At 38.4% G+C, this 27,301-nt stretch overlaps 3 protein-coding genes, 1 long non-coding RNA gene and 1 other non-coding gene across 5 annotated transcripts; 4 read left to right on the top strand and 1 right to left on the bottom strand.

The window, feature by feature from the left end:
- Nucleotides 1–1,136: 1,136 nt before the first annotated feature.
- On the top strand, nt 1,137–7,627 carry stac3 (SH3 and cysteine rich domain 3). Its single transcript, XM_032575969.1, is given in 14 exon segments — nt 1,137–1,488; nt 2,367–2,407; nt 3,077–3,155; nt 3,451–3,607; nt 3,717–3,814; nt 3,932–3,992; nt 4,146–4,243; nt 4,489–4,558; nt 4,755–4,804; nt 4,899–4,970; nt 4,972–4,982; nt 5,105–5,156; nt 5,239–5,376; nt 5,479–7,627. Coding segments are annotated over 13 exon segments (1,002 nt in total). The 5' UTR covers nt 1,137–1,488; nt 2,367–2,399; the 3' UTR covers nt 5,587–7,627.
- Nucleotides 7,628–7,975: 348 nt separating this feature from the next.
- On the bottom strand, nt 7,976–8,090 carry LOC116728849 (U5 spliceosomal RNA). The gene has a single exon (XR_004341035.1). It is a non-coding gene; the product is annotated as a U5 spliceosomal RNA (small nuclear RNA).
- A 2,473-nt stretch (nt 8,091–10,563) lies between these two features.
- LOC116728374 (neurexophilin-2-like) lies at nt 10,564–16,215 on the top strand. The gene is made up of 2 exons (XM_032576440.1): nt 10,564–10,873; nt 15,185–16,215. Exons 1-2 carry the CDS (start codon nt 10,790–10,792, stop codon nt 16,007–16,009), a joined length of 909 nt encoding a protein of 302 aa, XP_032432331.1. The 5' UTR covers nt 10,564–10,789; the 3' UTR covers nt 16,010–16,215.
- A 140-nt stretch (nt 16,216–16,355) lies between these two features.
- LOC116728365 (serine hydroxymethyltransferase, mitochondrial-like) lies at nt 16,356–25,960 on the top strand. Its single transcript, XM_032576428.1, is given in 14 exon segments — nt 16,356–16,640; nt 17,433–17,624; nt 19,761–19,840; nt 21,261–21,461; nt 23,365–23,425; nt 23,427–23,447; nt 23,523–23,645; nt 23,741–23,809; nt 23,811–23,881; nt 23,971–24,133; nt 24,317–24,416; nt 24,801–24,956; nt 25,128–25,235; nt 25,523–25,960. Coding segments are annotated over 14 exon segments (1,665 nt in total). The 5' UTR covers nt 16,356–16,517; the 3' UTR covers nt 25,720–25,960.
- Nucleotides 17,631–18,196, top strand: LOC116728382 (uncharacterized). The gene is made up of 2 exons (XR_004340983.1): nt 17,631–17,730; nt 17,854–18,196. It is a non-coding gene; the product is annotated as an uncharacterized LOC116728382 (long non-coding RNA).
- Nucleotides 25,961–27,301: the final 1,341 nt, after the last annotated feature.

The following is a 27,301-nucleotide window of genomic DNA, read 5'->3' as shown; positions in this document are numbered from 1 at the left end:
AGAACCTTTTAACATAAGCATGAAGTTATGCCAAAATCAATTATATGTATCCTCATAAAGCAATATTTAAGAGGTACACTAATACTATGGTTTATCGGGTAATATTTGTGTGTTATATAAGATTTCGTTCACTTGTGTATTTTTCACTATTTTTGTTGTTCACTGAGGGTTGACGTCTGTAAGTTGTTTTTTTTGTTTGTTTTGTTTTTGGTCAAACACTTTAAAATTATATTGGCTTTTTAAGATTTGAGTGGAATCTTTCCCACTTTAAAAGTGTTTACACAGCATGTTAAAACTGGTAAACTGGCCATGTTAAAATGATATCTCATCAGGACTTGAATATCTAACAATGTCAATTTTTTTCTGTCTTACACAGAAGTGTAAAGATGGATGAAAAACAATATTTATTTTATTAGTTCAAATTTATTTGATCAGGTGCAAGACATGGAATATTGCTACTAAAGAAACCGTTCTGTCTTTGAGGCTAACTCTCAGACCTAGTCCGCAGTTAGGCTTTTTAGAAATAGGTTTTGGATTTCATTGCTGTCAATTAGCACAATAAAATTACTAACTTTGTGGGAATTGCTAAACTCACTGAGACAGCTTTGGTAAAATTCAAGAAAATGGTCTTTAAATCACTGTGGGACTCCCAACCTATTTGCATTGACTAATGGTTTAACTGTTGAAATGCTCAAATAAAAAACCCCTCAAGCAATAAAGATTTATTTTTGTATTTAGAATTGGGTGAGCACCATAAACAACTGGGTAAATAAATAAATAAATAAATAAATAGACAAATAAGTACAGTATATAAAATAATAATGATAAAAAATGAAATTAATAAATATGAAATCCAGGTATGGGGATAGTTTAGAAAAGATTGCATATTACTTTGTTGTGATGTGCCGAAAGAGCTGTTTCACAAAAAATATAAATCTCATTTCTCTGAGCATTACTTCTATTTTCATTTCTTACGGAACGTTCAAATCATTTACCACTGCATGGCTTGTAAACATAATTATGTATAAATACCTGAACTTGCCTCTGTGTGTATTTCTTTGGCCTGTGAACAAATGATAAAAGAGCTGTGTGTGTGTGTGTGCATGTAATGTCGCCACTCGGAGAGAATGTATCTGATTTCCATCGTCGCTGGTGCTCAGTCTGAGGTCCTCAGCTGTTCCGACCCATCAACTTCACATAGCAGGGCTCAGACCTGCCGTGCATACAATTACACCCAGAAAATCATGGATACACATCACAAAGACCTTCCCAAATCTACGAGAGTTTGAGTCACAGAGGGAGCCGAGAATCAGAGAAGAAATTACATGAAGAAAACATCAGAGGGACTACAGACAGAGACTGAATCCTGAGTCCCTGAGTAGAGAGGAAACATTTTGGTCAACTTCCTACTTAGACTCAACCACACCGAACTAATAATACGACTCATTACCAAGACTTCTGTGTGATCTGTACAAGTTTGAACTAAAGGTAAGTGTTTCAGCTTAAATGTCGTATTCTTTTATTGAAATATCTCTCTACAGACCAAAAGAGGCTCTGATCTTTTGGTTTGTTTGCCTTGGTTTCTATGAGAAAGTCCAGCTGACACCTATCGATCATAGAAGCAGTATTTCTCCAGTGCTGGATTTCAAAATGTAATTTTTCTTCTTCTTTTTTGACTGCCAGCAACTTCCAAATTTAGTTGAGATGAGATCAAATTTCACCAACCAAGAATAGTTCAGTTTAAGCAGACCAATGCCCCCAAACACTTTGTGTCCTTCAGGTGATTACTATAAACTACTGTAAAAGGTGCATTGCAGTTTGGTGCTTCTGCGTTTGAGTTGGAGTATTCACTTTATGGTAAAAGTGGTTCTTTGGTTTTTCCTTTTAACTGTTTTTAATATTATTCGACCAAATCATGCGTTCATGTGTAGTTAAGTGATATTTTTCATGGGCTTACATTTGGTTTCCACTACATCATCCTCTTTAATTAACATTCATCACATTTAAGTTGTATATAGTAGTGTTTTTTATATGAAGTATGAAGGCAGATTCCCTGGGCAGCATTAGAAATGGGGGTGAACAGGAACAAAATGAAAATAGTAATAATAATGTCTGTCAGTTGTGTCCTGGTCATATTTTCTATTGCTTTTATGCATATGGGCAGTCAATCGGCTGCTGGTTCTTCCATGCATTGACTATATATATGTCTACGGCTCATGCAACAAATATAATCATTCATAGCAAAACATGAGGACACACAGCATTTAGAAGCCGTGATCAAAACTGTGGTTGTTTAATTAATCAACATACATCCTGAATGGGACGGCCAGTAGCTGCAACAATAAAATCGTTCTGATTTCTTTTAGACTTTGGTGTATTGACAAGTTTAGCATTGCACCATGGACCAGTGAGTACAGTTCCTGCATGCTTCTCCTCCTGCACGCCGTTTAATATCCATATTTATCAACAGCTAAACACTCAGTTCCAGTTCTCCTAGTCTTCTTCTACACAATAACAGATAAAGCAACTCCATGTTTAGATGAAGAGACATATTATGTAAGATTTTATTTTGAAAAGGTGTGGAGCTTGTACAAAGTAACATACATTGATTTCTTGAATGTGACATTGGACAAACTTTCAACAGTGTTAGGTTAGGTTAGTGGGTTAGGTTCACATGCATGCCCCCTTAGGACCACAAACTTCAATGTATTTTATTGGGAGTGACCATCACAAAGTAGGGCACAACTGTCAAAAGGGGATGGAAGATGACACATTTTTTAACAAAATTTTTTTACAAATAAAAATATCAAAATTGGTTCAGAAATGGAGTAAATAGCCATTAAAATTAAGCCAAGTTAGCAATGGTATTTCTTTGCCTGCATGTATGACAAAATAGCACTGACTTAAGTCATATTTCACATTAATGTCCTACTTTAGGCAGTTTGATATTCGCATTTGTTTTCTGACAAGCTGAACAAACTTTTCTTTACTATCTGAACTATCTGAACCTTTTTTGTTTTTTCCTTTCTTTTCCTTTGTGTGTGTGGGGGTGTGCGCGTGTGTGTCTGTGTGTTAGGGAGGATGACAAAAACTCTGTGGATATTCATGACAATCCTCCAGCTCCTGACAACGTAGTGAGGGAAGATGGAGACACTGTGAGTCGTAGCACCATGCTAACCAACCAATGTTAGCAGGGGCATTCCCAGGGTGTTTAAAATAGCCCCAACCTCCGAGGCAGGACTACAGTTCGACTGGCATTTTTAACATTAAGATTTTGAACTCATAGTGTCTTTTCTGTCTCTTTGATGGGAAAAAAAATCTTCTAATAACCAAACCAGGAATGGGGAGTTTTAAAAATAAAGCCGTCTTTCCAAATGTCACTGCACATCCAAACCCAGCCTGAAATAAGGGACATAAAAACTTACCTCAGGATTTTATTTGTTTCTCCAGGTCTATTTCATCTATGATGAGGAGGTGGAGGTAGAGGAGAAGGAACCAGAGCCTCCTCCAGAGCCTGTTATTCGGATCAATGACAAACCCCACAAGTTTAAGGATCATTACTGCAAGAAGCCCAAGTTCTGTGACGTCTGTGCTCGCATGATTGTTTGTATGTATTATGCAGGAGACGAACTCATAATACATTCTGCACCTGAACCACTGCTACAACCACATGCTGTCAGGTTCTCCTCACTGATATCCCTTTCCACATCACCTAGTGAACAACAAATTCTGTCTGAGGTGTAAGAACTGCAAGACCAACATCCATCATTCGTGTCAGCACTACGTCGATTTCCAGAAATGCTTTGGAAAAATTGTGGGTTTTTCTTCACTATCCAGCATGCCTTTTACAGAGCAAATTCAAATATCTAATTTCTTTGCACCAGTGAAGACAGAGTTGTGTAAAAAAATCAAGCAATGTGTTTTTCTGCAGCCACCAGGCTTCAGACGGGCCTATAGCTCCCCTCTGTACAGCAGTGACCAACCAGACCCAAGTGAGTCCTTCAAAGCTTAAGTTGCACTTGTTCGTTCCTAAGATTATACATTTTCTAGACTCGGGGAAAGGAACCCTCACACTGCAAACTGATTGGTGAAATGACTACCGTAAATGATCATAACTTGGTTTAAAAATAATGTGCTGATACCAGACAACCCGAACCGGAACGACCCCGTCTTTGATACCTTGAGGGTTGGTGTCATCATGGCCAACAAGGAGCGCAAAAAGAATGAAAACGACAAAAAGAATGTGAGTAATTTGGTCATATTTCAATCAAAAAAAATCAAAAGCACAGAAGAAAAAAAAAGAACAAGAGCAGAAGGTAGTTTTTTTTTTTAAGTTTCTTTGTAATTTACAGAACCCTCCATATTCAGTGCACTTGTTAAAGATGTAATGGTGCACTAACATTTAAGTGATTTAAACATGAATTTGAAACATCAATAAATTGATCATTTTTGTTTAGCATGCTGATTTTCACTTACTGTGTCATCTAGATGATGATGATGATGGAAGAGGAGGAAGAAGAAAACCAACAACCCAAAGAAAACGAAGAGGGAGGAGAAGGTAAAACTAAAATTATGATGTCAATTAACATAGTGAATATCACAGATAATTTAGAGGACATCAATCATAACTTGTTCAAACAATTAACAATAGATTACTTTGGTAATGTGCAGAGACACATAGGGTAGATGTCAAAGAAAAAAAAATAAATAAATCAGTCCCTGTTTCTGAGTTTCTGTTTCTGGTGTTCATGCAGGGAAGCCTGAAGATAAAAAAGAAAAAGGTGGAGACAAAGCAGATGACAAGGTGAGAGCAAATTCCGTGTTCTTCAACCTGCAGCTGGAGGTAAATAATTTCATCGTTTCTCTCCTGCTGCATCGTCTGTGCTTTCCGTCAACAGGCCAAAGGTACCTTCACTGGGTCCCACTACTACCTGGCTCTCTACCGCTTCAAAGCCATCGAGAAAGACGATCCTTGACTTTCAGTATGTTTGAGAGATCTAAATGAGTCTTAATGCATTCATTTTATAAGTAATGACACATTTTCCGTTGACGGAATTTGATAAATCAACCCTAATTGCTCAAAACTCCATTTTGACTTGATCAGCCCTGGTGATCGGATCATAGTTCTGGACGATTCCAATGAAGAGTGGTGGAGGGTGGGTTTCAATTCCTCCATGTAGATTTATAACACTCTGCTGCCGTCAAGATGAACTCTGACATTCTTCCTTATGTCATCAGGGAAAGATGGGGGAGAAGACTGGCTACTTCCCTGCCGACTACCTCATTAAAGTGCGAGCGTCTGAAAGGGTTTTCAAGGTGACCCGCTCCTTTGTGGGCAACAGAGAAATGGGACAAATTACACTCAAGAAGGATCAGGTAAGTTTCCAGAATTTAGCGGGTGCACACTCAAACAACGTGACACATCTTTAAAATAAAAAGAAAGACACAAAATGATAAAAGAAGAAAATTGTCTTTTAGATCGTAGTGAAGAAAGGAGATGAGAAAGCTGGCTACCTGAAGGTCAGCACAGGACGCAAGCTGGGCTACTTCCCTGCAGATCTTCTTCAGGAGATCACCTTCACATAAGGTGCAACAACATGCAAGAAAAAAAAAAAAGATCTACAAAAAAATTTAAGTTTTCTTTCATTGTGTTTGCTGTGATCTATTTCTGTTGCTGACATGCTGATTATTTGAACAACCTTTCATTATTTTCTTCGTCAGCATTTTAGACTGTTGTGTTAAGAACAGACTTGCATTTAAGCATTGCCTGCTGATATTGTGTAAGCTCAGGTTTTAATAACAAGTAGAAAAATGGAACTACCTTTCTAGAGATGAGGAAGCTAATGCAGATAGCCTGTCCATGATTGTCTATGAGATTAAATAAATATATTTTAGTTTTTTCCCTTTAGATACATTTAATAGGCACCAAGTCTCAGTTAAATCTAAATCATTGCATTAAAAACATGTAGACATATTTCATGTTGTATACATGGTTGTTCAGGCAACTTATAGTTGCACATACTGTATCCTCTAAAACTGACTGATAACGGTGTTTAATAAGACTTAAAAGAAATAATTTTTTTGTTTGAGTTAACATAATTCCACATTGAATTATTTTAAGAAAACGTTCACTTTATTTTGAATAAATTTATGAAGTTTTTTTTTATTTATTCATGACTTTCTCTTTCTTTAGGGTGTTTACTATGTAGTGCTACCGACGTGTATTTTTCTTCAAAATGGGAAAATCAAGAGAGTTTTCACTTTTTACACTGTAGTCTAAGTGATACATTTACAATAGTGGCTCAGAAAGAAAAAGCCAAAGAAAACACTGACGCATAGGGATAAAGTATAATATTTGCCACAAAAATATTTAATCCATGTCCAGATCAAACAAGTTATTAGCATCGCCTCTTAAAAATTCCTATTCTGACTGGAATCTTATCCCCGTCATTTGTTCCACTAAAAATAAAGCTACCACAGAACAAGGTTACTATGAAAGAGCTACAATTGGTGGGTTTATTAAACCTACATTGATATTGTCATCACACAGAGAAAGAATGGTCAGAGACGTAAAATAAAATAGATTTTGTTTTTATCAGTGTTAGGAAACTCCAGCAAAGAGCATTATTTGAGGATCACCAAGTCTCTGTTTAAATATTTCATTTCAAGGCTTTGGTGCACCAGTGTTGCTGTAGAAAAAAAGCAGAGTACCAGTTGTAGTTTTCAATAAATAATACAGGAGATGAAGGTGTGTGCATGGACAACCAGTAGAAGTTTGAAAAAGTAAAAAGTGGTGCTCAAATTTGTTGTAAATGTCTTCATTTGTTACTGATTGTCTAAGAACGCACTTTTCAGATTTTATGAACATAAAAACACCTAAAAACCTTGTTTGCTAAAGCAAGTTTTGGGCAAAGCCAAATTCAGCTTAACACTTCATTGTTTATTTTGGAGTCTAATGTTTTGACTGAATGTGATTTCCACAGGAACCTTCCTGAGGGATTAATAAAGTTCTGTGCATCCTAATCTAGACTCTGCAAGCTTATTGATGTACGTGGGACGAGATTAAGACCGTTAATTCATTCAGATCCAACAGTCGAGTTATGGTAGTAGTTACTGAATGTTTAATGCTGGTTCTGACAGAAAAATGCAGTCCATTGATACTTGCTGAGTTTGGAGCTACATCACTGTAAACCAGTCAGTGTGCCCACGCTAGTGGTGATGAGAAGAGATTTACTATGCAAATATTGCCAAGTCAATAGGTGCTTTACTGATCGACTCATTGCAAAGAAAACTAAATGCTGATTTTCAATCAAAAGTTCTTCAACGGTGCAACATAGAGTTTTTAATTTGTATATTTTTCAGTCATTCTTTTGTTTGTTTTCAGTTGAATTGTGAAAGACATGTCAGATTAAGACTAGAAAAAAAAATTATCAAACAGGACAAGACCAAAGATACTAATTTCACATATAGTAAAACCCTATATATTTTTTTCCAATACCATTCAAGTATTGTGTTGTAATTTGTGATTAACTGTCTAACATGTAGCTGTCAAACCTAATGACTCTACCTTTTCCCTTAGCAGACTTTAAAAAGCTTTGTATGCTAAATAAAGTTTTGCCATTTTGTGTCCTGTTTTTCTGATTAATTGTACAGCAGTCGGAAAGCAAATGCACTTCCTGGCTGCTATATTCAAATTCCTCATTTTTTACACCACTAAACCCTGATATTAGCGGTCACTGTTGTTACAGTTTTAAGTTATTCTTAAAACTGAGATTTCTCAGCAAATTGTTTTCGGTATCACAGATTGACCACAAAGAACCAGTGAACTTGTGACATCTAGCGGTCACTTGTAGTCATTACAACATATTTGAACCACAGAAGGTAACTGAACGTGTGGAGTTCACTGACAACTAAAGTCAGAAATATCTAAGTTAAATATTTCCAGTTCAGTAGTTTTATTGTCACAAGCAAAGAGTGCCCCGCTTTCGCAGGGCGTCAAAAAAATTGGGATAAACTCTTGTTGTTCCTCTCCACGGAAATCTTTAGTAAAAGGCGAAAGATTTATACGATCTGAAGAGAAACAAGAGTGCATGTGGAGTGAAGCGCCGAAACGAGACGGCATTCTTTGACACAGCCTTTTCATTGACGGTTTTCCTAAAACAACTTGAGCAAATGTAAACGCTGCGAAAATATATACACCCACTTCACTTTCTCAGCTTTGATCGCTACGTTGAAAATAGTAAAAAGGAATTAAAAGCAAAGTAAAGTAAAATAGAACGATGTAAATAATCTTGCGGGCGCTTTGCATTGTGGGTAAAGAGTGACGTAACGCTAATTCTGTTTACTCGTATTCATAGCATAATGAAAGTTTGGTTGGGATTTCCACTAGACGCAAGGTGGAATAACTTTTGAACGCCGTGGTGTTCTAGATATAGTATCATCATGTTACTGTCTTCACGCTTTATATGTAACCTGCATACGCTGGTACGCATGCGCAAGCGACTCTGTAGTAAACAAGTAACAATTTGCGGATATATTTATAATGTCTCTGATCTTCATGTCAAATAAGAAAAAACACTGACCTTTGTCTTTCTAAAAAAAAAAAAAAAAAAACATATGTAGTTTAGTGAAAATGTGAAAAAGTATTATAAAGACTATTTGTAACACACTGGACTGTGGTGTGACACAAACAGCCATAATATCACCACACTATTTTTGTTGTGTTTTGTTTCGACGGCTGCACGAGACCTAAAGCCCACAAACCAAGTGGAAATCCGACAGAACATGAAGTTTCTGTTCATCATTTACATATGGAAAAAAAAGCGACATCTGCTAGTGGCAATATGCTGTGATCTCTTTGTCGCCTTCCGTTTTCATTTTTAAATTCTGTAAACATTTATTAAAATGACTTTCCCAGGAGGGTCTTTTGAAGTTTAGCTAGTTTTTTAAGCTCCTTAAAGAGATGAAATCAGACAGCAATTTCTTACTAAATGGTTAGTTATTATACTGCAGTAACCTTTTCTGCTATTATAGACACTATCTAAAAACTTAGTTAAAAAGTACATAGATTCCAAGTTATTGCATGTTTAATCCTATTTTCTTTTTCATTGTGACAATCTTTAATCCTTACTCTTATGTTCTATAGGACAATCAGAACAATGAGACAACAAGCAATAAGTTTTGCTGTGAAAATAATAAAATGTTTATAATATAACGGGAAAATAATTCATTGAAGAAATGAAATTAATGTGAAATTTCTTCTTAACAGCATGAGCCAAATGATTACAGCACCACTGCCTACTGTTGCTTAATACAGACTTGAAACTTCAAAATATTTATGAGGTGATTAGATAAATCATTTTCAAACTGCAAGTTGAATCATTTAAAAAAACTTTCATAAAAAATAGTTTCGACATTGGATCATATCTACCTGCAGAAGTATTAATTTCTCCTGAACATTTCAATCTTTTGTAGGATTCCAACCACAGATTCAATGTATCTGACTGATATTTTAGTTGATAGACCAACACACAGCAGCACAGTGGAAGAAAATGGATACCAGTAGTTGTTCTTTTGAAGTTCTGGAAATGAAAATTGAAAAGTGAAGTAGGCATTTGTTCAATTTACCCCAATGCCCCTGATACCACAAGGACAGCTGGTCAGAGTTGATTGAGTAAGAATGGGGGTTAAATACAGAGCAATCCTGAAAATCAGGCTGATTCATCTCCTAGCAGGGCAACAGTACCTAAACAAACAGCCAGAGTTATACTGGAAGGGTTTAGATCAGCACATTTTCATGTGGAAGGATGGTCCAGTCAAAGTAGAGACCTGAATCCAATTCAGCTTTCATATTGTGGCAAAACATGAAAACTGGTGTCCATAGACTCTCTTCATCTAGTCTGACTTAGCTTAGGCTAAGTTATGCAGTAAAAAATAAGTACAGTTTTAAGGGTCTTGATGTGCAAAGCTGGAAGAGCCGTGCAAATAACCACCACAAGTTTGAAATTTGTAGAAAAAAATCCTTGAAAACCAAGAAGTTTCTTCCGCTTGAGATTCGTGTAGCTACTTTTTTTTTTTGCATCGTTTTGCATCTTTAAATCCATAGTAAATACATAAGGAGGGCACACGAAAAGTGTCAAACTGGCCAGAAAACGTTGAGCTACTTAGCGTTATCACACACGTTCATTACGGATCTTTCTTTAGGACCTCGGTTCGGTTAGTACTGGTGGGCGATCTGTTGGCTTGAATTGCCAGCGAGAAACTGAAGGAGTGACGCTCACCAGTTGTCAGCACATATATATATTTTTTCCTGAAGAAAGCCCTTGTCATTTTGTCAGCCTCCCTGCGGCTAAAGTACGTGGGGACAGCAGGGACGGCTGTCAAACTGTGCCTGCCTCAAAGAGCCTTTCCTCGGGTTGATGAGTCATAATGAGGGCCGGCCAGGTGCTGAAAATGAGCATGGAGGCAGGTGAAGGGTGTGTGTGTGTGTGTGTGTGTGTGTGGAACCACTCGGCAGTAGGTTTATACTTACTGGGTAAAATGTTGCTTAGGCAATGCTTTTCTTTTGGGAAAAGATTTTTTTGCTAAGTTTGACTTGCATGTGTGTGTGTGTGTGTGTGTATGCGCTGAAGAGGAGTGAGAGAGAAAGAGGCACAGCGCTGGAGAGGGGGAGAGCTGAAGCGGATTCACTTCAAATCTGGAGGATTTCTAGAGTCTCCTCCAGCCAGGAAGTGAGAGTGCAGGCTTTAATTCAGGAAATCACTCAGACAGACACGTCGCGGCTCTGTGGATGGACGATTGGTGCTGCTGCTGCAGGATGAGGGCTCTTTGTTTGAACTTTGCCATCACCTGTCTGTGGCTCCTTCCCTGCACGGTGAGTCCACTCTGCAGCTGAGGCTGAGCTTGTTATTTACTCAAAGTGCTGTTGTTTGCAGTGTAACTCAAATTTGAAGTTCTCCTCGTTGGGAAAACAAGCAGGAGGTCATGAATCATCTCTCGCCAGCAAATGTGTTTCCTCATCTTCTTGCCTCCAAAAATGAATTAATTTCCATAGATTTCTTTTTTTCTCTCTCTCTCATTAGGGATTGTTTTTGTGCTGAAAGCTGAAATCATAACCTTTATGATCTCTTTAATATATGTGTATTTATACAACATGATATGTATTGATTAGAGATTCAGAAATCTGGTCAGTCTGCCAAATTTTATATTTAAATTGCTTTATTGGTAGCATTTAACTTTCAGATTTTGTGGCAATCCTCTGTTTTATTTCTTATTTTTTTGCTGCAAAATTCAAAATGCTGTTTTGACAAAATGATGTAAAAACATAAACATATTTTTGTCACATAGGGCATGGTTCATTATTCTGTGAAACAGCACAGTTCCTCTGAGCAGCTCCTGCTCTCTTGTCTGTGATTTTCTTCCAGGTGCAGCTGTAATTTATTATGCACTCCTGAATTTATTTTTCTGCCCAAACAAATAATTTGTAACACCTAACTTCACCGGCGAACTTGCTAAGTAACAAAAAAAAAAAAAAAGCAAAAAGCTCAAAGCAACGTCATTTTGAGATGTAAAAGGTGAAGCAAATGACTTCAGAGGGTCTCTCGGTTTTGAAAGAGTTTAATCTCCTCAGGGTTTGAAGGCTGTTGTTTTTATGTTTTCTTTACGCTTATAAAACTGTCACATTAAGGATTTTCCTGCCAGCGGCAAGAATATTCTCCCCATCCTTAGATAAAGCAAAGCCTTCAGCTCACTATTTTTTTATTCTTTAGCAATTTAATTCAATGCTATTTATTTTTATTTTCTTTTACCTTTGCTGGTGCTTCCTTGCAAGTGTTGTGCTTGCATCCTCTCCTCTCCGCCATTGCTCAGTCGCAGTCATTGTGCTGGCATCTTGACACTGAGCCGGTGACACGGCTGTCACATTGTGAGCTCCAATTAGGCTAGGTGAGAACAGCACATAGGTTTTAGGCTTGCAACAATAGGCACAGCCGGAGCACACTCAGGTGTAGGTGCGGGCTCAAGTAGAGGCGCAAAGAGCCAAAAACTTTCGTTCGTTTTTCTTTTTTTTTTTCCTTCTTCACTTCGATGTAAACAAGCTGAGCAGAACCTTCTGCACCTCTTGTTAAATACCAGACACGCAGCACATTGCAAAAGTATTTATATCCCATTAACTTGAATCTATATTGTTGGGATTTTATGTGATTGCCCAGCAATATTCCAAGTTCTGGACATCTCACTGTTCAGTGTTGTGCAACTTGCAGTCCACCAGAAAGTATAACAAAGAGAGCTTTAATTAGAGAAGTAGATACAAAGTTCGTGGAGCAGCTGCACAAAGGAAGAGCTCAGGTAGGCGAATCTGTTGACAGGATGAATATTGGTTGTTCAATGATCTAATGGGGTCATCTAGGAAGAGTGGCAAGAAAAATCTCATAACTTTTAAAATAAAATCATAAGAAGTCTCGTTAAAAGCCTTTCAATGAACCATGCAGCAAATATGTGGAAGAATGTGTCCTGCTCAGATGGTAACTAAACATTTTCTGGCCTACAAGAACAGTAAATTTCACTAGCAAAAAAACCAAAGATTCAGATTACTGTGAACTCACAGCCATGCTGAACGTGGAATAAATTACATCAGGAGTGTTAAAAAGTGAGGCACGGTGGCCATTTGCATCCCTCTGAATGATTTTAGTGCATATGGACACTTTTATATCTTTTATATCTTTAAGTGTAAAATTTTCACATAATAAAATCTTCTTAAAATAATAAAAAAAAACACTTATCATTTCTCATTCGTCAACCAGGTTCCTGCATTCATCTTAATTTTGTTGTAAATGGATCCACTGACTTGCAGCGACTTCTACTCAGAGCACCAGAATTTTTGGGGCCTCTGTGACGATTTCAGTTTTAACAAATTGAAAACAGACCCTGAAAACATCCAGACCCTGAAAACGGATCTTTATCCAATCAGACTCAGCTTGAGTCCTTTAGGAAGAAGAATGAAGAGGAACGTCAGTCTCTGGATGTGCAAAGCAGGCAGAGACTGACATCTCCTTTCAGAAAAGAATGGCTCTGCAAAGTATCAACTCACAGTGACTATACGTGCAGTTTTCACATTTTTATTGGGTAAAACTGAAACTTAATCCCTATTCTTATAAAATTCTTATAAAATGGACTGAAGCCTGTTATTGTTCTGTGATAAAGCAGGCACTATATATTCTAACTGAGCTTTGGATCCACAAAGACTTAAGGCTTAAGGTCCTTCAGCCCAAGTTATACCCTTGATGTACATTTGTGGTATCTAACATGTCATGTTTTGCGTAGCTGCTGTGTGGTCAGTATCAGAGACTCTACTCACATTAACACCCTCACTAAGGGATTATTTTGGAGGATTTTGTGTGTTAATTAGACCCCATAGCAGGAGATACTTCAAACCAAGCTGGTTCATCAATAGGATGTGCTCAGTGTTTAATCATTTTTAGCTGTTTAATTAAAATAAAAAATAAAAAAACACTACATGTTTGTTTCGTGTGAAAACAGAAGATCACAAAACTACTTCTCTCTGTTGCCATGTTATTCAGGACTGGTTTTAGTCCAACACTCACTGAGCGTCCCTGAAGTAAACACTGCTTCCCGAAAACAGGGCCGCGACATTAAACAGCCTACGTGTTTCAAATAACGGGTGACACGAAACAAAATCGTGTTTATTGTTTGGAAGAACACGCTGATCTGAATTCTCCCCGTGCCTCCGCCACAGATCGTTTCGCTATTGTTTGTCAAATAGTTATTGACATATTAATTTGATCAATAAGCATAACTTCTGACATTTGAGGCGCCTGCTATTCTAAGAAATACACAGCTGCGAAGAGATGAGTTTAGAAATACGCTTTTCCCGTGTAAGTAAATTCTTCTTCTCCTTGGAGGAAAAATAAGAAAAGAGTTTGTGATCTAAACAGGATTTACTAATAAACCTCAAAAAGTAGAGGAAGAGGATGATGTGGACAGAGATGGGGAAATTTAATATAATAAAGCTATACTTAGTCCCCTAATGATTCCAAGTATACCATTCATGAGAATGTTAGAATATAAGAATGAACGATTGAGAGGAAGATGAATAGGGGAGAGGAGAGAAGGAGCTCTTCAACATATTGCGTCGCTTCTGACTAAAGATATGCTGAAGTAGTTTCATCGTTCTTATTTAGTTATTTATTTGGTTTTAAAAAGGTCCTTCTCAAACAAATAAATAAATTACTGGATGTAGCCTATCATCAAGGTTGCACAGAAAGGATGACTGACAGTTTTAACAGGGGGCCCAGCTGAAGGACAACTGAAAACAGATTATAATTTGTTAATGGCAGCTTGATTGTGACATGCCAGTTTGCCTGAAGGAAATAACTTATTGATCAGCGGCAGTTTTAGAGGAGACTGAAAGGCAGAGGAATAATTATTTTAATCGATTATTTGATAGCGTTTAGTGTACTTACAGTGAAATTGTCCTTCTTTTGTGGTCACCCTGATGGGTAAGTCTGTATTGTATCATTTTTATAGTATTTCAAGGTAGTTTATTATGAAAAATGAGTTGAAATCTATTTCACTTGATTTCAGTTCATGTACCAAAGTGCAGCAAGCATGTGGCATATGCCTGAATAAATTAGTTATGCTTTCCACTGAGGCACATTTGTCAAATTAAAAGTGCCTTTAAATGAATAATCCTTATATGACTATCAAGCATGCTTTTCATGTATAAAAAGATACATAGTTTTGTTGGTTTTTGTCAAATTTCAATCTTAAATGTCATATTTTCATTAGCTGTCAGGTGAAAATCATCACGATTAACAGAAACAAGGCTTAAAACCATAAATAATTCATCTGCATACGGTGTTTCACTTAGTGAATTGAGTTATTGAAATAAATAAACGTTTCCGTGATATTCTTAATGATCAGGTATTACTGCACATTTTACTGTACCTGCATGATACACACCCAAACCATGTTTCCACTTCACCTTAATGCACTACTTTGTATTGACAAATTGCATGAAATCCAAATGAATCCCAGTGAAGTTTCCGGTTGTAGCATGGCAAAATGCGGAAAAGCTCCACTTAAACATTAACTGTTTCAACTACAGCTTTTTGATAGGGTCAGTCAACTGTTGAGTAAATAATCCATCTAATATATTTTTCTGCAGGTACAGGAGTCATCTGGTCCTCTAAGCCTAAAGAGCAAACAATGGAGGGCCGCTGGCGCAGGAGAAGAACCTGAGGGAGCAGCACTGAAGGTTAAACATGTATCCAAAGACTTACAAATCATCTCCACCAAACACAAAACCCAAACATACGGCGCGCTGAGCCCCTACGGCTGGCCGCAGAACTTCTCACAAGCTCCAGACCAGTATCTGTACGGCGCTCCTCCCAAATCCAAGCCTCCTGCCAAAACCTCCACAAAGGCCAAGAAGATCCTGGGCTGGGGGGATTTCTACTTCAACGTGAAAACCGTGAAGTTCAGTCTCCTGGTGACTGGAAAAATCGTGGACCACATCAATGGAACGTTCAGCGTCTACTTCCGGCACAACTCTTCCCGTCTGGGGAACATATCCGTCAGCATCGTCCCGCCATCCAAAGCGGTGGGCTGGGAGGTTCTCGATGGCGCGGTCGACAGCAGCCCCAATAAAAACTCTGTCCTGTTCCCAGATCTGATTCCCCCGTCGTCCACCAGCTCCGCTCCTACTGAGCATCAGAAATATCAGCGGGACATGATGATGGTGACCGAGCTCAACTGCCGCATCGAGTACCAGCGAACCAACCGGTCCAAGAAGACCAAGCCGTGCATGTACGATCCGGGGCAGACCTGCTACTCGGAAAACACGCAGTCCCAGGCAGCATGGATCTGCGCCAAACCCTTCAAGGTCATATGCATCTTCATCGCCTTCACCGGCACGGACTACAGGCTGGTGCAGAAGGTCTGTCCGGATCACAACTTTCAGGCAGAGCAGAACCAGCAGCACCTCGGATGAGCAGAGACTCCGCAGCTGGAACATTTACTGTTTATACTGTATATTCATCATACAACCACAAAAAAAAAAGAAAAAAAAAATCCTGGGATTCTGAAATTGAAAGCTTTTGGCATCATTTCTGACTAGAAATGCACACTGAAGCGGTTTAAGAGAGCAGTGTGACTTTGTAAATAGTTTTAACATGAAACTGCTCCCATTATTCCACATGCCATATGTCTTTCCTAAAAGAAAAGTTAGTGATATACTTGATTCTCCCATTTTCTACAGCTCCTAAGTTTGATAAGTCAAACTTTGGATTTCATTATTCTACACAATGTATATATTTATAAATCTAAGATTGTCTTCAATTACACCGATGGATGTTTGTGTTTTCTCTAATCTGGAAACTACGTCCTTTACTGATTCGTGTTAAGAAGCATCTGTTGACTCCATTTGTCATCTAGACTAAAGAGAACCAATTCAGAGGCAGATTTAATGCACTTTTCATGTTATCAGTGGCAGACTACGCATGTACCTGGCGTCGGTCCAGAATGATTGTGCGTTCACCCTTTGCACCTTCAAAGTTTCCAGTTTTCCCCGGACCTCTGCTGTCACAAACATGCTCTCCCTGTCATTGCGGCAGACACTGAGGGTGAGTAATTTTGTCTGATGGATTCATTGCACAACGATGCAAATGTATATTGTCTAAAGGACTTATTTTCCCCTCTGCACATTGGAGCGGTTGTTACTAAATAACTTAAATATTGCAAACTAGGTCAGCATGCCATTGTAGTTCATCTCAACCCTGCCAGAGCTCTCTTCATGCAACATGCATGGTTTCATTGTCTGTCATAAAAAGTGACAAAAAGCAGCGAAGTCTGTTTTATTTTGCAAAGCGTATGCCAAACGAATAGATATAAGAATCCTATTTTTGTGCATATTTCTGCTTTAACACTGAACTAGCTATAAGGGCGAAGTAGCTCCTGGTTCCAAAAGTGTCGTGTATGCATACCTGCTTTAACAAACAAGATCCTGGTGGTCAGTCTACGTAGACTTTTCCAGTCCAAGGATTTCCATAACTGCCCTGCTGAATAGCGCATTTGTTTTTGCACAGCCTTTCACTTAATGGCTTTTGCTCAGAACATCAAAAGACACATTATTAAGTCATTCTTTCAAACCCTCCCTGCAGAGTATCATAATTTCAAGTGATGAAAGCATTTTTCACCCAAGCTCAGCCTTCAAGAGCATTTCAAAAGATGCCAAAATCACTTCTTTAAAAAAAAAAAAAAACAACACTCCGTTTTAGCAGCACAAACACAAAGGATCGTTGTGACTTTCTGCTGAAGGTCTTAGTAACATTTAACGTTCATTATTTAAGAAGCACATGTTTTCTTAGTGAGTGACAAAGTTAATTTTGTTCTTTTTCCTTTGTGTCATGCTGAAGCCCCTCTTCCTCAGAGTCTCGGGTTGTTTGGGGAGAGAGGGGCAGGTCCCCTCAGAGCCATGCAGGCTGAAGCACGGCGGCGGCGGATGGACGGGGCAGGAAGGTTTGGCCCAGGATGACCCAGAGATGTGGAGTCTCCTGCAGCAGGAGAAGGACAGGCAGTGTCGGGGACTGGAGCTCATCGCGTCAGAGGTGAGAGTGCAGAGAGAAGGGAGGAGCAAAAACTAATAGCTAGGAGTGCATCCACAGTGACCACAAAGAAAACATACGCTTTATTGTACTTTAGTGGGTTTTTTATGTAATTAATTCACAAAGTAGTGCACAATGGAGTAGTGTAGGAGGAGGAAAAATTTTTTTATTTTGAAGTTTAACATCAAAATGATTTTTTATTCTAATTTCAGGATATTAGATTTAAAAAAAGTTTGATTCAATAACAATTTATACTACAGTCGAATTTTACACATGAATTAAGAAAGGGAATGGATTTTATTTAGTGGTCTCACAGTGAAAGGGGCTGAACACATATGCACTTAAATGTGCATTTGAAATCCACAGTTCAGTTCAAGCTGAACTGTGAACTTCAGCTTCACCGTTATGCACAAATTCATGTTGCCTTACTGCAGTAAATTCCTTTCAAGTACAGATAAATGCTACATATTAGAATAGTAACACACGGTACTCTGGGGCCAGACACAAGATGACAGAAAACAGTTTTGATGGGGTTACAAAAGTAAAATTAAGAGAAATGTCAAGATTTAGACAAAAAAAACAAAAAAAAAACAAAAGCAAAATGACAGAAACTCCTATAGATCTTTAGAAGTTATGAATCTGGAGTTCACAATGACTAACATCAGAAAAACGACATGAACTCATTCACTATCGATTTTTTTTTTTTTTTTTACGTAAAACGTGATGGACGTCAGTCTGTTGCAGAACTGTTTAAATATTTGCTCTTTGCTTGGAATCCACTAAGTGTGTGTGTGTGTGTGTGTGTGAAAGCTGTGCTGGAGAAGCAACTGGGTTTGACAGCTGAACTCCACACTGAACAACATTTAGAAAATCACCATACAGTTTTTCTCCTTTCAGTTCGATTCATTTTGGCTTCTCTCCCAGCAAAGAAAACTGACCACCGAACACTGAAACCTTGTGACTTTTTTAGATTGTTTTTTTTTGTAACAAAATTGGACATATGGATGTCTAATATCAATTTTAAACACTACTGAAAAAATCTACTCATTTTCCTCATCTTGAATTTGACTGTCACCTGTCAGTAAAACTAATGACAAAGATTTTACCTGGAAAACCTGAAGTCTGAACTAGAAGCTGTGAAACAAAAAGCAGAAAAACCAAATGTATCTGCAACGTCCAACTTAAGCTGGGAACTGCTAACTCTAAAATTGAAACAATTTTCTCTTCAAAATTATTTAATCCAAATTGAAGTTGTAGAAAATTAACCAAGTCTCGTTTCTTGCGTTATGGACTAGTTATGAGCCCAAACATTTATTATCCACATTGATATCTCAAAGATTTTCATCTTAATGAGCGAGTGATGTCAGTCATTCACCAGTGTAGGACGAGTCCCAGAGGAGATCTCCCTGTGTTTTTTAGATCAATGCCATATTATCCCATTAGCTTTCCCATGTGCGTTCTTCATTGATCTCCACATTTTGAGAGGCGAAGAAGAGGAGGAAGGGAAGTCGAGTATGAGTGTGTATTTTTGTGTGTCAGGATAGTGTTTCAAAAATGTCACAGAAAGAGTTCTGTGTCAGACAGGGAGCTTGTTTTAAACCTCACTGGGATGATTGAGGGATCCCTGAACAGTGACAGGTTTAGTATAATAAGACTTACAGAGGGGGATGAGGGGGGAGGAGGAGGAGGAAGGATGCGGGAGAGGAAGAGGTAAAAAAAAAAAAAGTAAAAAAAATAAGCCGGAGTGAGAGTGGGAGAAGAGAAAAAACTGACAGAAGGAGGAAAAATCATTTGCATTCAGTTCTGTTTCTGCAGCTTTCTCTCCTCTTATATATATAAAAAAGCTTCAGACAGCCATTTATGGGAGGCCCACAAAAGAATTCACAAAGTAAGATTTTATCATCCATTATATTTTGCAACACAGAAAGTCATTGTTTTTTTTTTGTGATTATTTTAGCTTGCATGTGAAAGGAAAGCCAATCCAAAAGCATGAAGGAGAGCTAAATTTATATAGTGGTCACAGTCTCTGGCAGTAAAGCCTTCTCTGGGTAAATAAAGCTATATTTGGATAGTCTGTTCAGATTTTTTTTTTTAAGGCATATGTGCGGATGCCGACACTGTGCTTGGTTGTCCTGTCAGAATTTCTGCAGCCGTGCAGCCCTGGAGGCACAGGGTTCCTGTCTGAACAATAAATACTCGGAGGGATACCCTGGGCAACGGTAAGCACCAAAACACAACTCAATTATAATCATCATCTAAAAACATACATACACGTCATTTTGTCAGGTCGAGTTTTCAGTTTTTCTTATTGGGATGAAGTTTGAAAGTGGAATAGAGTGGACTACTTTTTGCTGAAGAGTCATTCTGAATACCTGACAAACCCTCACCGGTCCGAGATGCTGTTAAATTATACAGCAGTGATGTAATGCAATCGTTTGTGGAGAAGGCAATACGGTTTTTGACACGACACCATCTCGAAGACAACTGTATGGTGTAATATCATGCAGAGCTGCTCCGAGGAACAACACTGTGCACTGCAACATTGTGCAATGCAGCACACTGTACTGTGCAGGTATCCAACCACCTGTTTAGGTTTTCTCAAGTTTATCTTCCAACAATAAACTTTGTACATTTGCTACTTAAAACGGATGCGAGAGGATAGAGTTGGATTCTTCCCAGAAAACACAAAGGATAAACACAAATGTTCACATGTTCAAATAGTGAACCCCCAACTTGCCAAATTAAAAAAAACTCAACCCTAATCATTATTATCAAATTTAAAGTAAATGTTTAGGAGGGCGTTCTCTTTCTAACAACTGCAGATTTATGAACTACCAATGGAAGATTTTACTAAAAAACAAAGTTTTCAAAAGTACGTTAAACAAACATGTTTCTGCTCCGCGTCAGGCCCCTGACGTCAGAAGGGTGGGTCTAAGGTTTTACAGTAGACAGAGAGAAGTACATTAACACAAAGAAGTAATTTTTTTTGACTTTAGTCAACACTATGTTGTTCAATTGATGTTGCACAGACTCTGATGTGGCTTTTAAAGCATCTTCATTTAGTCAAGCGATCGTTTTCTGGTGTAGACAGGAGTGTTCCTGTTTGACCCAGAATATGGATCTTTGCTTTATAGAGGTTGCGCTATCGACTATAGCTGATATAATTATTTAATTTAGACATTTCATCTCCAACATTCTTATTCAACTATAAATAGAGCAGGTACACATTATGCCAACCTTTAGGTGTGACATTCTTCAACCTCTGTGCGCATTTATAGCAACACTTCCTTTCCTGTCATGTATTTCTATTACATTAAAAATGCTACACTTAGCATTATCTGCATGACTAATATGGACATATGATTATTTGTGCAATACAGGCAAGATTAAATATAAACGGTCACTTTATGGCAATACATAACAAACTATCACTCACTACACTGGGGAGTCATTTGATGCTACTTAGATTGTGTCTTATGATGCAATATTGTACAACATGGTGATACAAATAAGTAGATAAGTTGAATGCAACAATATAATTAATAAATTATACAAGCTGGTTTAATAAGTAATGATAGAAGGTTAATTAAAAAAAAACACTTAAGTCCTAAAATGCATGTGAATGTGTGTCTCTTTCAGGTACTACGGCGGTGCAGAGATTGTTGACCAGATTGAGCTGCTGTGCCAGCGACGAGCGCTCGCCGCCTTCGGTCTGGACCCAAACCTGTGGGGCGTCAACGTCCAGCCCTACTCGGGGTCCCCAGCTAACTTTGCAGCCTACACCTCTGTGCTGAAGCCTCATGACCGAATCATGGGCCTGGACCTACCGGACGGTGGACAGTGAGTAAATGTGCTCCCTGATCATAATGATATTCCTCTAAAAGGAGATTTGGTTACTTGTGGAAAAGTAGCAACGCCTGTAATCCTGCTGTCACATTAAAATCCCGTTGAGAAGAAATACATTTTATTTAAACAATTTGACAGAAAGGAATCTGCAACATCAATATTTTATGTGCTAAAACAATGTCATTACACAAATATTTACCTGTTTAGATGATGTGCAATCATGTAAAAAAACTCCCAAATGAATCCCTGAGACATGCTAATCTCACATTAAAACACAATTTACAGCTATTTATTCAAATATCTCAGTTTTTTCATTTCATGCTTCAGACTCTCTCACCAGTCTGACAGATTCTGCAATTATTAGTTCCCACATTTTAGTTATTAGTATCACAAAAGAGCGTCACTTGGCCCAGCGGGTATTTCCTACAAGAAAGTGAACGTTGTTTTTTGGACTTAACGTCAAGAAGAGGTTGAGTGTGATTAAAGTTTTTGGTCTCATAGACTGGAGCTGTCACAGGGTGACACTCTCTTTGAAATGGGCTCATTTTAATTTCACAGACACTCACGGAACAGAAGGAAATGAAGGCGCTCCACAGTAAAGTTAACACCATGGCTGGCCGGGCGTTGAAGAACAGAAAGACAGAAGAGACAGTTCTATATAATGTTCTATATACAGTATTTGCTATTAAGGCACAGTAATAGATTTCTGCTATTACATTAAATATATTCAGTTTAATGTATTTGGTAGAATACACATTAATTAACTTTTCCTGTAAATGTACCAGACGTATATTTTTCATGCTCTTAGTTAATTGTAACGAAAGCATCAACTTATAATACTGTGATATAATGCCCACTTTTTAAAGCCCAGTGGAAGATTCTGGTGAAAACTTCCCACCCATAGAAACATAAATACCTGTTTTACATTTAGTTACCCCCACCTGGGGTCAATTGGCTGCTTGAATATCTTTGGTGGTAGCAAATAATAAGCCTACTGTAGCAGATTTTGTTTTAATAAACAAATTTGCTCCTCTCATGGATCAGTCCTGTTTTGGCTTAGTTCGTCTCACAAAGTCTTAGTCTATCAACATATTTTATTAGGATTTTATGTGATAGACCAAGACAGATCAGTGTAAAACTGTGAGCTTGATAGATAACAATACTCACTTGCATTTTTTTCACAAAAACAAATCATAAAAGAGCGATTATTATTCAACCCTCCTAAATCCATACCTTGCAGAACCATCTTCCACTGAAAGCATTTTGGAGAATGTCTGATATTTTTCTAACTAAATGTTTTCATTTGGATTTTGGTTTAGACTTTGACTAAACCCTTTTAACTAAATAGTATGTTTTGATCTAAACCATTTCGTTGGAGCTCTGGCCGTACGTTTGTGTGGGGTTGTTGTTATTCTGAACCTGCTCCGCAGTGGAATGCTTTTTAGCTTCTATCAGCTTTTCTTTTAGCTTTTTCCTTTCACTTCGCTGTCAACTCTGACCAGCTTCCCTGTCCCTGCTGACAAAAGCATGACTGGTGCCACCACCATGTTTCACTATGGGTACGGGGTTTTCAGGGTGACGTGCAACGTCTGTTTTCGGTCCTATGTAGCGTTTTATTGTAGGACAAGTGTAGCTTAATTTTGGCTTTATCTGACTAAAGCACCATCTTTATTGTCTCTCCTTGCGGAGAATTGCAGTTGGCCATTCTGGGCGTTTTCGTAGCTTTCTATAAAACAGATACACTAATCCCAAAGCAACATCTGAAAAAGAGACTTTCCATAAACTGAAATAACATATGAATAATATTTATCATTCTGAGGATATGTGACAACTCAGACTGGTGAGAAAACATTTACTGCTGCAGTCTGTGTTGTAATCTTATTCTGCTGTGTTTCAGCTTGACCCATGGCTACATGACTGACAACAAGAGAATCTCTGCCACCTCTATCTACTTCGAAGTCCATGCCTTACAAGCTGAATGTGAGTGCTTGGTAGACTTCAGACAGTAAATCTGTGAAGGATTTTTAATAACAAAGTGTTGTGCTACAATCTCAGCCTCAAACGGGTCTGATTGATTATGACCAGCTGGAGAAGACAGCCCGCCTCTTCAGACCCAAACTCATCATCGCAGGAACCAGCGCCTACTCTCGCCTTATCGACTACGCTCGCATGAAGAAGGTCCGACCTAATTGTATATCTTTCAATGAAAATCTTTGTAGTAACTTATCAGGTTTTTGAGAAACGTTTTGTTACGGTCTCTGTGTGTGTTTCAGCTGTGTGAGGAGCTGCACGCCTACCTGCTGGCTGACATGGCTCATATCAGTGGTCTGGTGGCAGCTGGCTGCCGTTCCTACTCCCTTTAAATACGCTGACCTGGTCACAACCACTACCCATAAGTCCCTGAGAGGAGCGAGGTACCACATTTCCATCTAATGCAGCTTTCAAACAGCATTATGACGAATCAAGGCGAACAGTCAGACGGCTTCCTGTCTCCGCTCTGCAGGGCTGGTCTGATCTTCTTCCGGAAAGGCGTGCGGTCCGTGGACGCCAAAGGTCGAGAGGTGCCCTATGACCTCCAGGACAGGGTGAACTTTGCGGTGTTCCCGTCACTTCAAGGAGGACCGCACAACCACGCCATAGCCGGAGTGGCTGTGGCCCTCAGACAGGTCCAGATGGTTGTTTTAGTCCCCGATATTCAGTCATGTCCAGTAATAAACGTAATAATTAGAGAGGAAAATCCTTGGGGGAAAACAAACCTAAGAACCGGCAGAATTTCAGCAGCTCATGAATAAAACATTAAAGTGCAGTATTCTCCTTTTTTCACGCAGCATAATTTCATGTCTCTGCAGGCTTCCACTCCCATGTTCAAACAGTACATCGCTCAGGTTCTTCTGAATGCCAAAGCCATGGCCGGCGCTCTGCTGAAGAAAGGCTACACCCTGGTGTCAGGTGAACGCTTCATACACATTAGCAGACGTGTAAAAGAAGCATGAAACTGGCTGCTTCCATGCCTCTCATAACGTAGCATAAGCACTTTGAAGGTACTTCATGCACTCGCCCCCTTTTTTCATTCACAGCCCACTAATTTGCTTTTTTTGTTTTGCTGACTTCTTAAAGTGAGCTTTCACTTTACTGTTGAATGCATAAGAAGCGTCACTGAAAAGGAATTTTTAAAAAGGCAGAGTTAGCGTTTTCCAGCGTCAGCAAAAAAGGGTTCGGATGAAGTGAGAAGAATCGGCTCATTTTATTCAGTCAGACGTGTTCTGTAAAGATCGACTTAATGAAGCTTTGACTTGCACTTACCCTACTTCGCTCTCATCTTCCTCCTCCTAGGCGGAACCGACAACCACCTGGTATTGGTTGACCTTCGACCTCGCGGGATAGACGGAGCCCGAGCAGAGAGGGTCCTAGAGCTGGTGTCCATCACAGCCAACAAAAACACCTGTCCGGGGGACAAGAGCGCCCTCACTCCAGGAGGACTCAGACTCGGTAAACAAACTCATGATTATTCATTTTAATATCGAGGGTGTAGAAAATGCATCTCCTGTTTAGTATAGAAGTTTGTGTACATTTATTCTAATGCATACTGGGTTATTTTCTGCTGTTGTTTTTGTTTGTTTTTCTTCTCTTTGCTTACTATCTTAATATTTTTTGCTAAAGGAGCTCCAGCTCTGACTTCTCGAGAGTTTAAGGAGGGAGACTTTGAGAAGGTCGTGGATTTCATAGATGAAGGGATTCGGATCGCTCTGAGTGCGAAGCAGAAAACTGGTGAGACAGTTTTGCTGTGATAATTAATTGGGCAAGAGACTTTATGCGTTGTAAATGAAAAAGAAAAATCTAATTTAAGAGCAAAAAAAACCCCAAAAAACGATCAAAACACATCACTCTGTGTGTCATGAATCGTGGTATTTACTTTTTGAACTCAGTTCCTGAATTTTTTTTCACTTCATCTTGAACTGAAGAAGACTAAGAAGACCAACTTGTTGACATATTGTAGAGTACCGTAACATTTCTTTCTGGCACTTTTTTACACATTTCTTTTTTCCTCCCATTAGGAAACTTAGCCAGCTTCAAGTCCTTCCTGCTAAAGGACCCTGACACAGTAAAGCTCATTGCAGAGCTCCGCCATCGGGTGGAGCTATTTGCCAGACCCTTCCCCATGCCATGGATTCACAGATCACTAAAAGAGGACACGCAAAGCGGGCTTCTCTCCAGCGACGTCACCTTCTGTCGACTTCCTGTGGAACTGTAACATACGAATGTCACCATTTTATTTTGATCAACGCCTCATTGTTGATGAGTTTTCTGCTCATGATGTAAAAATGTAAACACAATCTTTTTAATGAAAGAGTTTCATCTGAGGCCTTGGTAATTAATGGCTGGTGTACAAAACGATGCATTGAATACTGATGTACAGCTGTGAAGAAAAGCATTTCAGTATAATTCTTGATCAAAGTCAGACATGAATAAAGCAAGAAATCAAGTTTGCACAACGTTGCGTTTTGAACTGTTTTCTTAAGACATTCTGACGACCAAATTAAATAATAAGAATTCAAAGCTTTCATGTTACATTTGGTTGGACCTAAAATCAGATGTATTGGATTCAGTAGAAACAGCTCCAAGGAGCTACTGTCTTTCTAGACAGTAGGTTGTGTCAACAATTTGTGTTATTTGTTTTTGTCTGGCTTGATTTTGTGAGTAACATAGTAATTCCAGTCTTAATTGTTACTAAGCGACGTCTGAAGGAAATTATGTGTGATTGCAAAAAGAAAATAAACAAGGGCAAATGTGGATTTCTGGGTTAGATATGAGGATAATAGTTTGTAATTTAAGAAGGGAGCGTCTTCTGTGGCTTAAAAACAATGATCTGAATGAAACAGCTGGCATTTCCTGCCGTCATTTCCTCCTGGTGTTCAGGGAATATAGTAGCAAAAAATGAAAAAATAAAAAAGGTGATTTCTGAATAAGATGAGAAATGTGTCGGAAAGGTTGGAGTCACTGTTTCAGAAGGTTTTTATCAACCTTTTTATCTGCTTTGTACATGCCTGTTTGGTTCGGTGTGTCTTTTTCAAATCAAAGGAAGTGTCCACCACAAATTGTCAGTATGGATTTGACAACATATCTAGACATAAAAATATAAAAATATAATAATAATTTGCCAGATAAAGTAATAAAAATTAAGGGTATTTAGAGTTGCTTTTTTTTTAATCACAAGTTGTGAATATATCAAAAATGAAAAAAGCTAAAAAATATGTCTAGAGGCTAAAATGCAATTTCCCCTAAATCCCAGAATCCCTTGTCATAACTGTTTGAGGACATAATGGTGTAATTAAAACCAGAAATCTCTTGGTAACTATGACAACATGCTATGCTAGCAGTCCCATCCATGGTTAAAACACGGTGGAGGTTGTATCATGCTGTGGGATTGCTTTGCAGCATATTGCAAGGAGAACAACGGAAACTTTCGAGCTAACTGTGTTACTGTATCAAACTATGTCTGAGTCTTTAAGCACAAATGAGACTAAAGTCACAGAACAAAGTCAATTTAAAAGAGCAGGAACAAAAACACAACTTTACTGCAGTCAGACTTCAGCTGATCCTCACTCAGAGCCTTTTGGGAAGCCAAAATCTGTTATTCGAACAAACACAAACTCTAAAGAGCCTCCGGGCGAAGGAGTGATCGTGTCAGACAGTTGCTGAATAAACATCTCAAGATGAAAGAAACCATTTTTAATTTTTTTTGTTTGTTTAAAATACCTTTATGTTTTAGTTTGTTCCTTTTCTGGTTCATCAAGAAGTACCAACATTCAGACTTCATGAATGTCCCGATTTGG

The sequence above is a fragment of the Xiphophorus hellerii genome, chromosome 1 (genome assembly GCF_003331165.1).
Source record: "Xiphophorus hellerii strain 12219 chromosome 1, Xiphophorus_hellerii-4.1, whole genome shotgun sequence".
Lineage (NCBI taxonomy): Eukaryota > Metazoa > Chordata > Actinopteri > Cyprinodontiformes > Poeciliidae > Xiphophorus > Xiphophorus hellerii.
The sequence above is the reverse complement of the archived record's forward strand: the minus strand, read 5'-3'. Positions and strand labels throughout refer to the sequence as shown.

Excerpts from the sequence above, each read along its gene's own strand:
- LOC116728374 (XM_032576440.1), top strand. The coding sequence starts at position 10,790 with ATGGACGATTGGTGCTGCTGCTGCAGGATGAGGGCTCTTTGTTTGAAC. Across the intron at positions 10,874-15,184 it reads TGTGGCTCCTTCCCTGCACG|GTACAGGAGTCATCTGGTCC; the intron begins GTGAGTCCACTC and ends ATTTTTCTGCAG.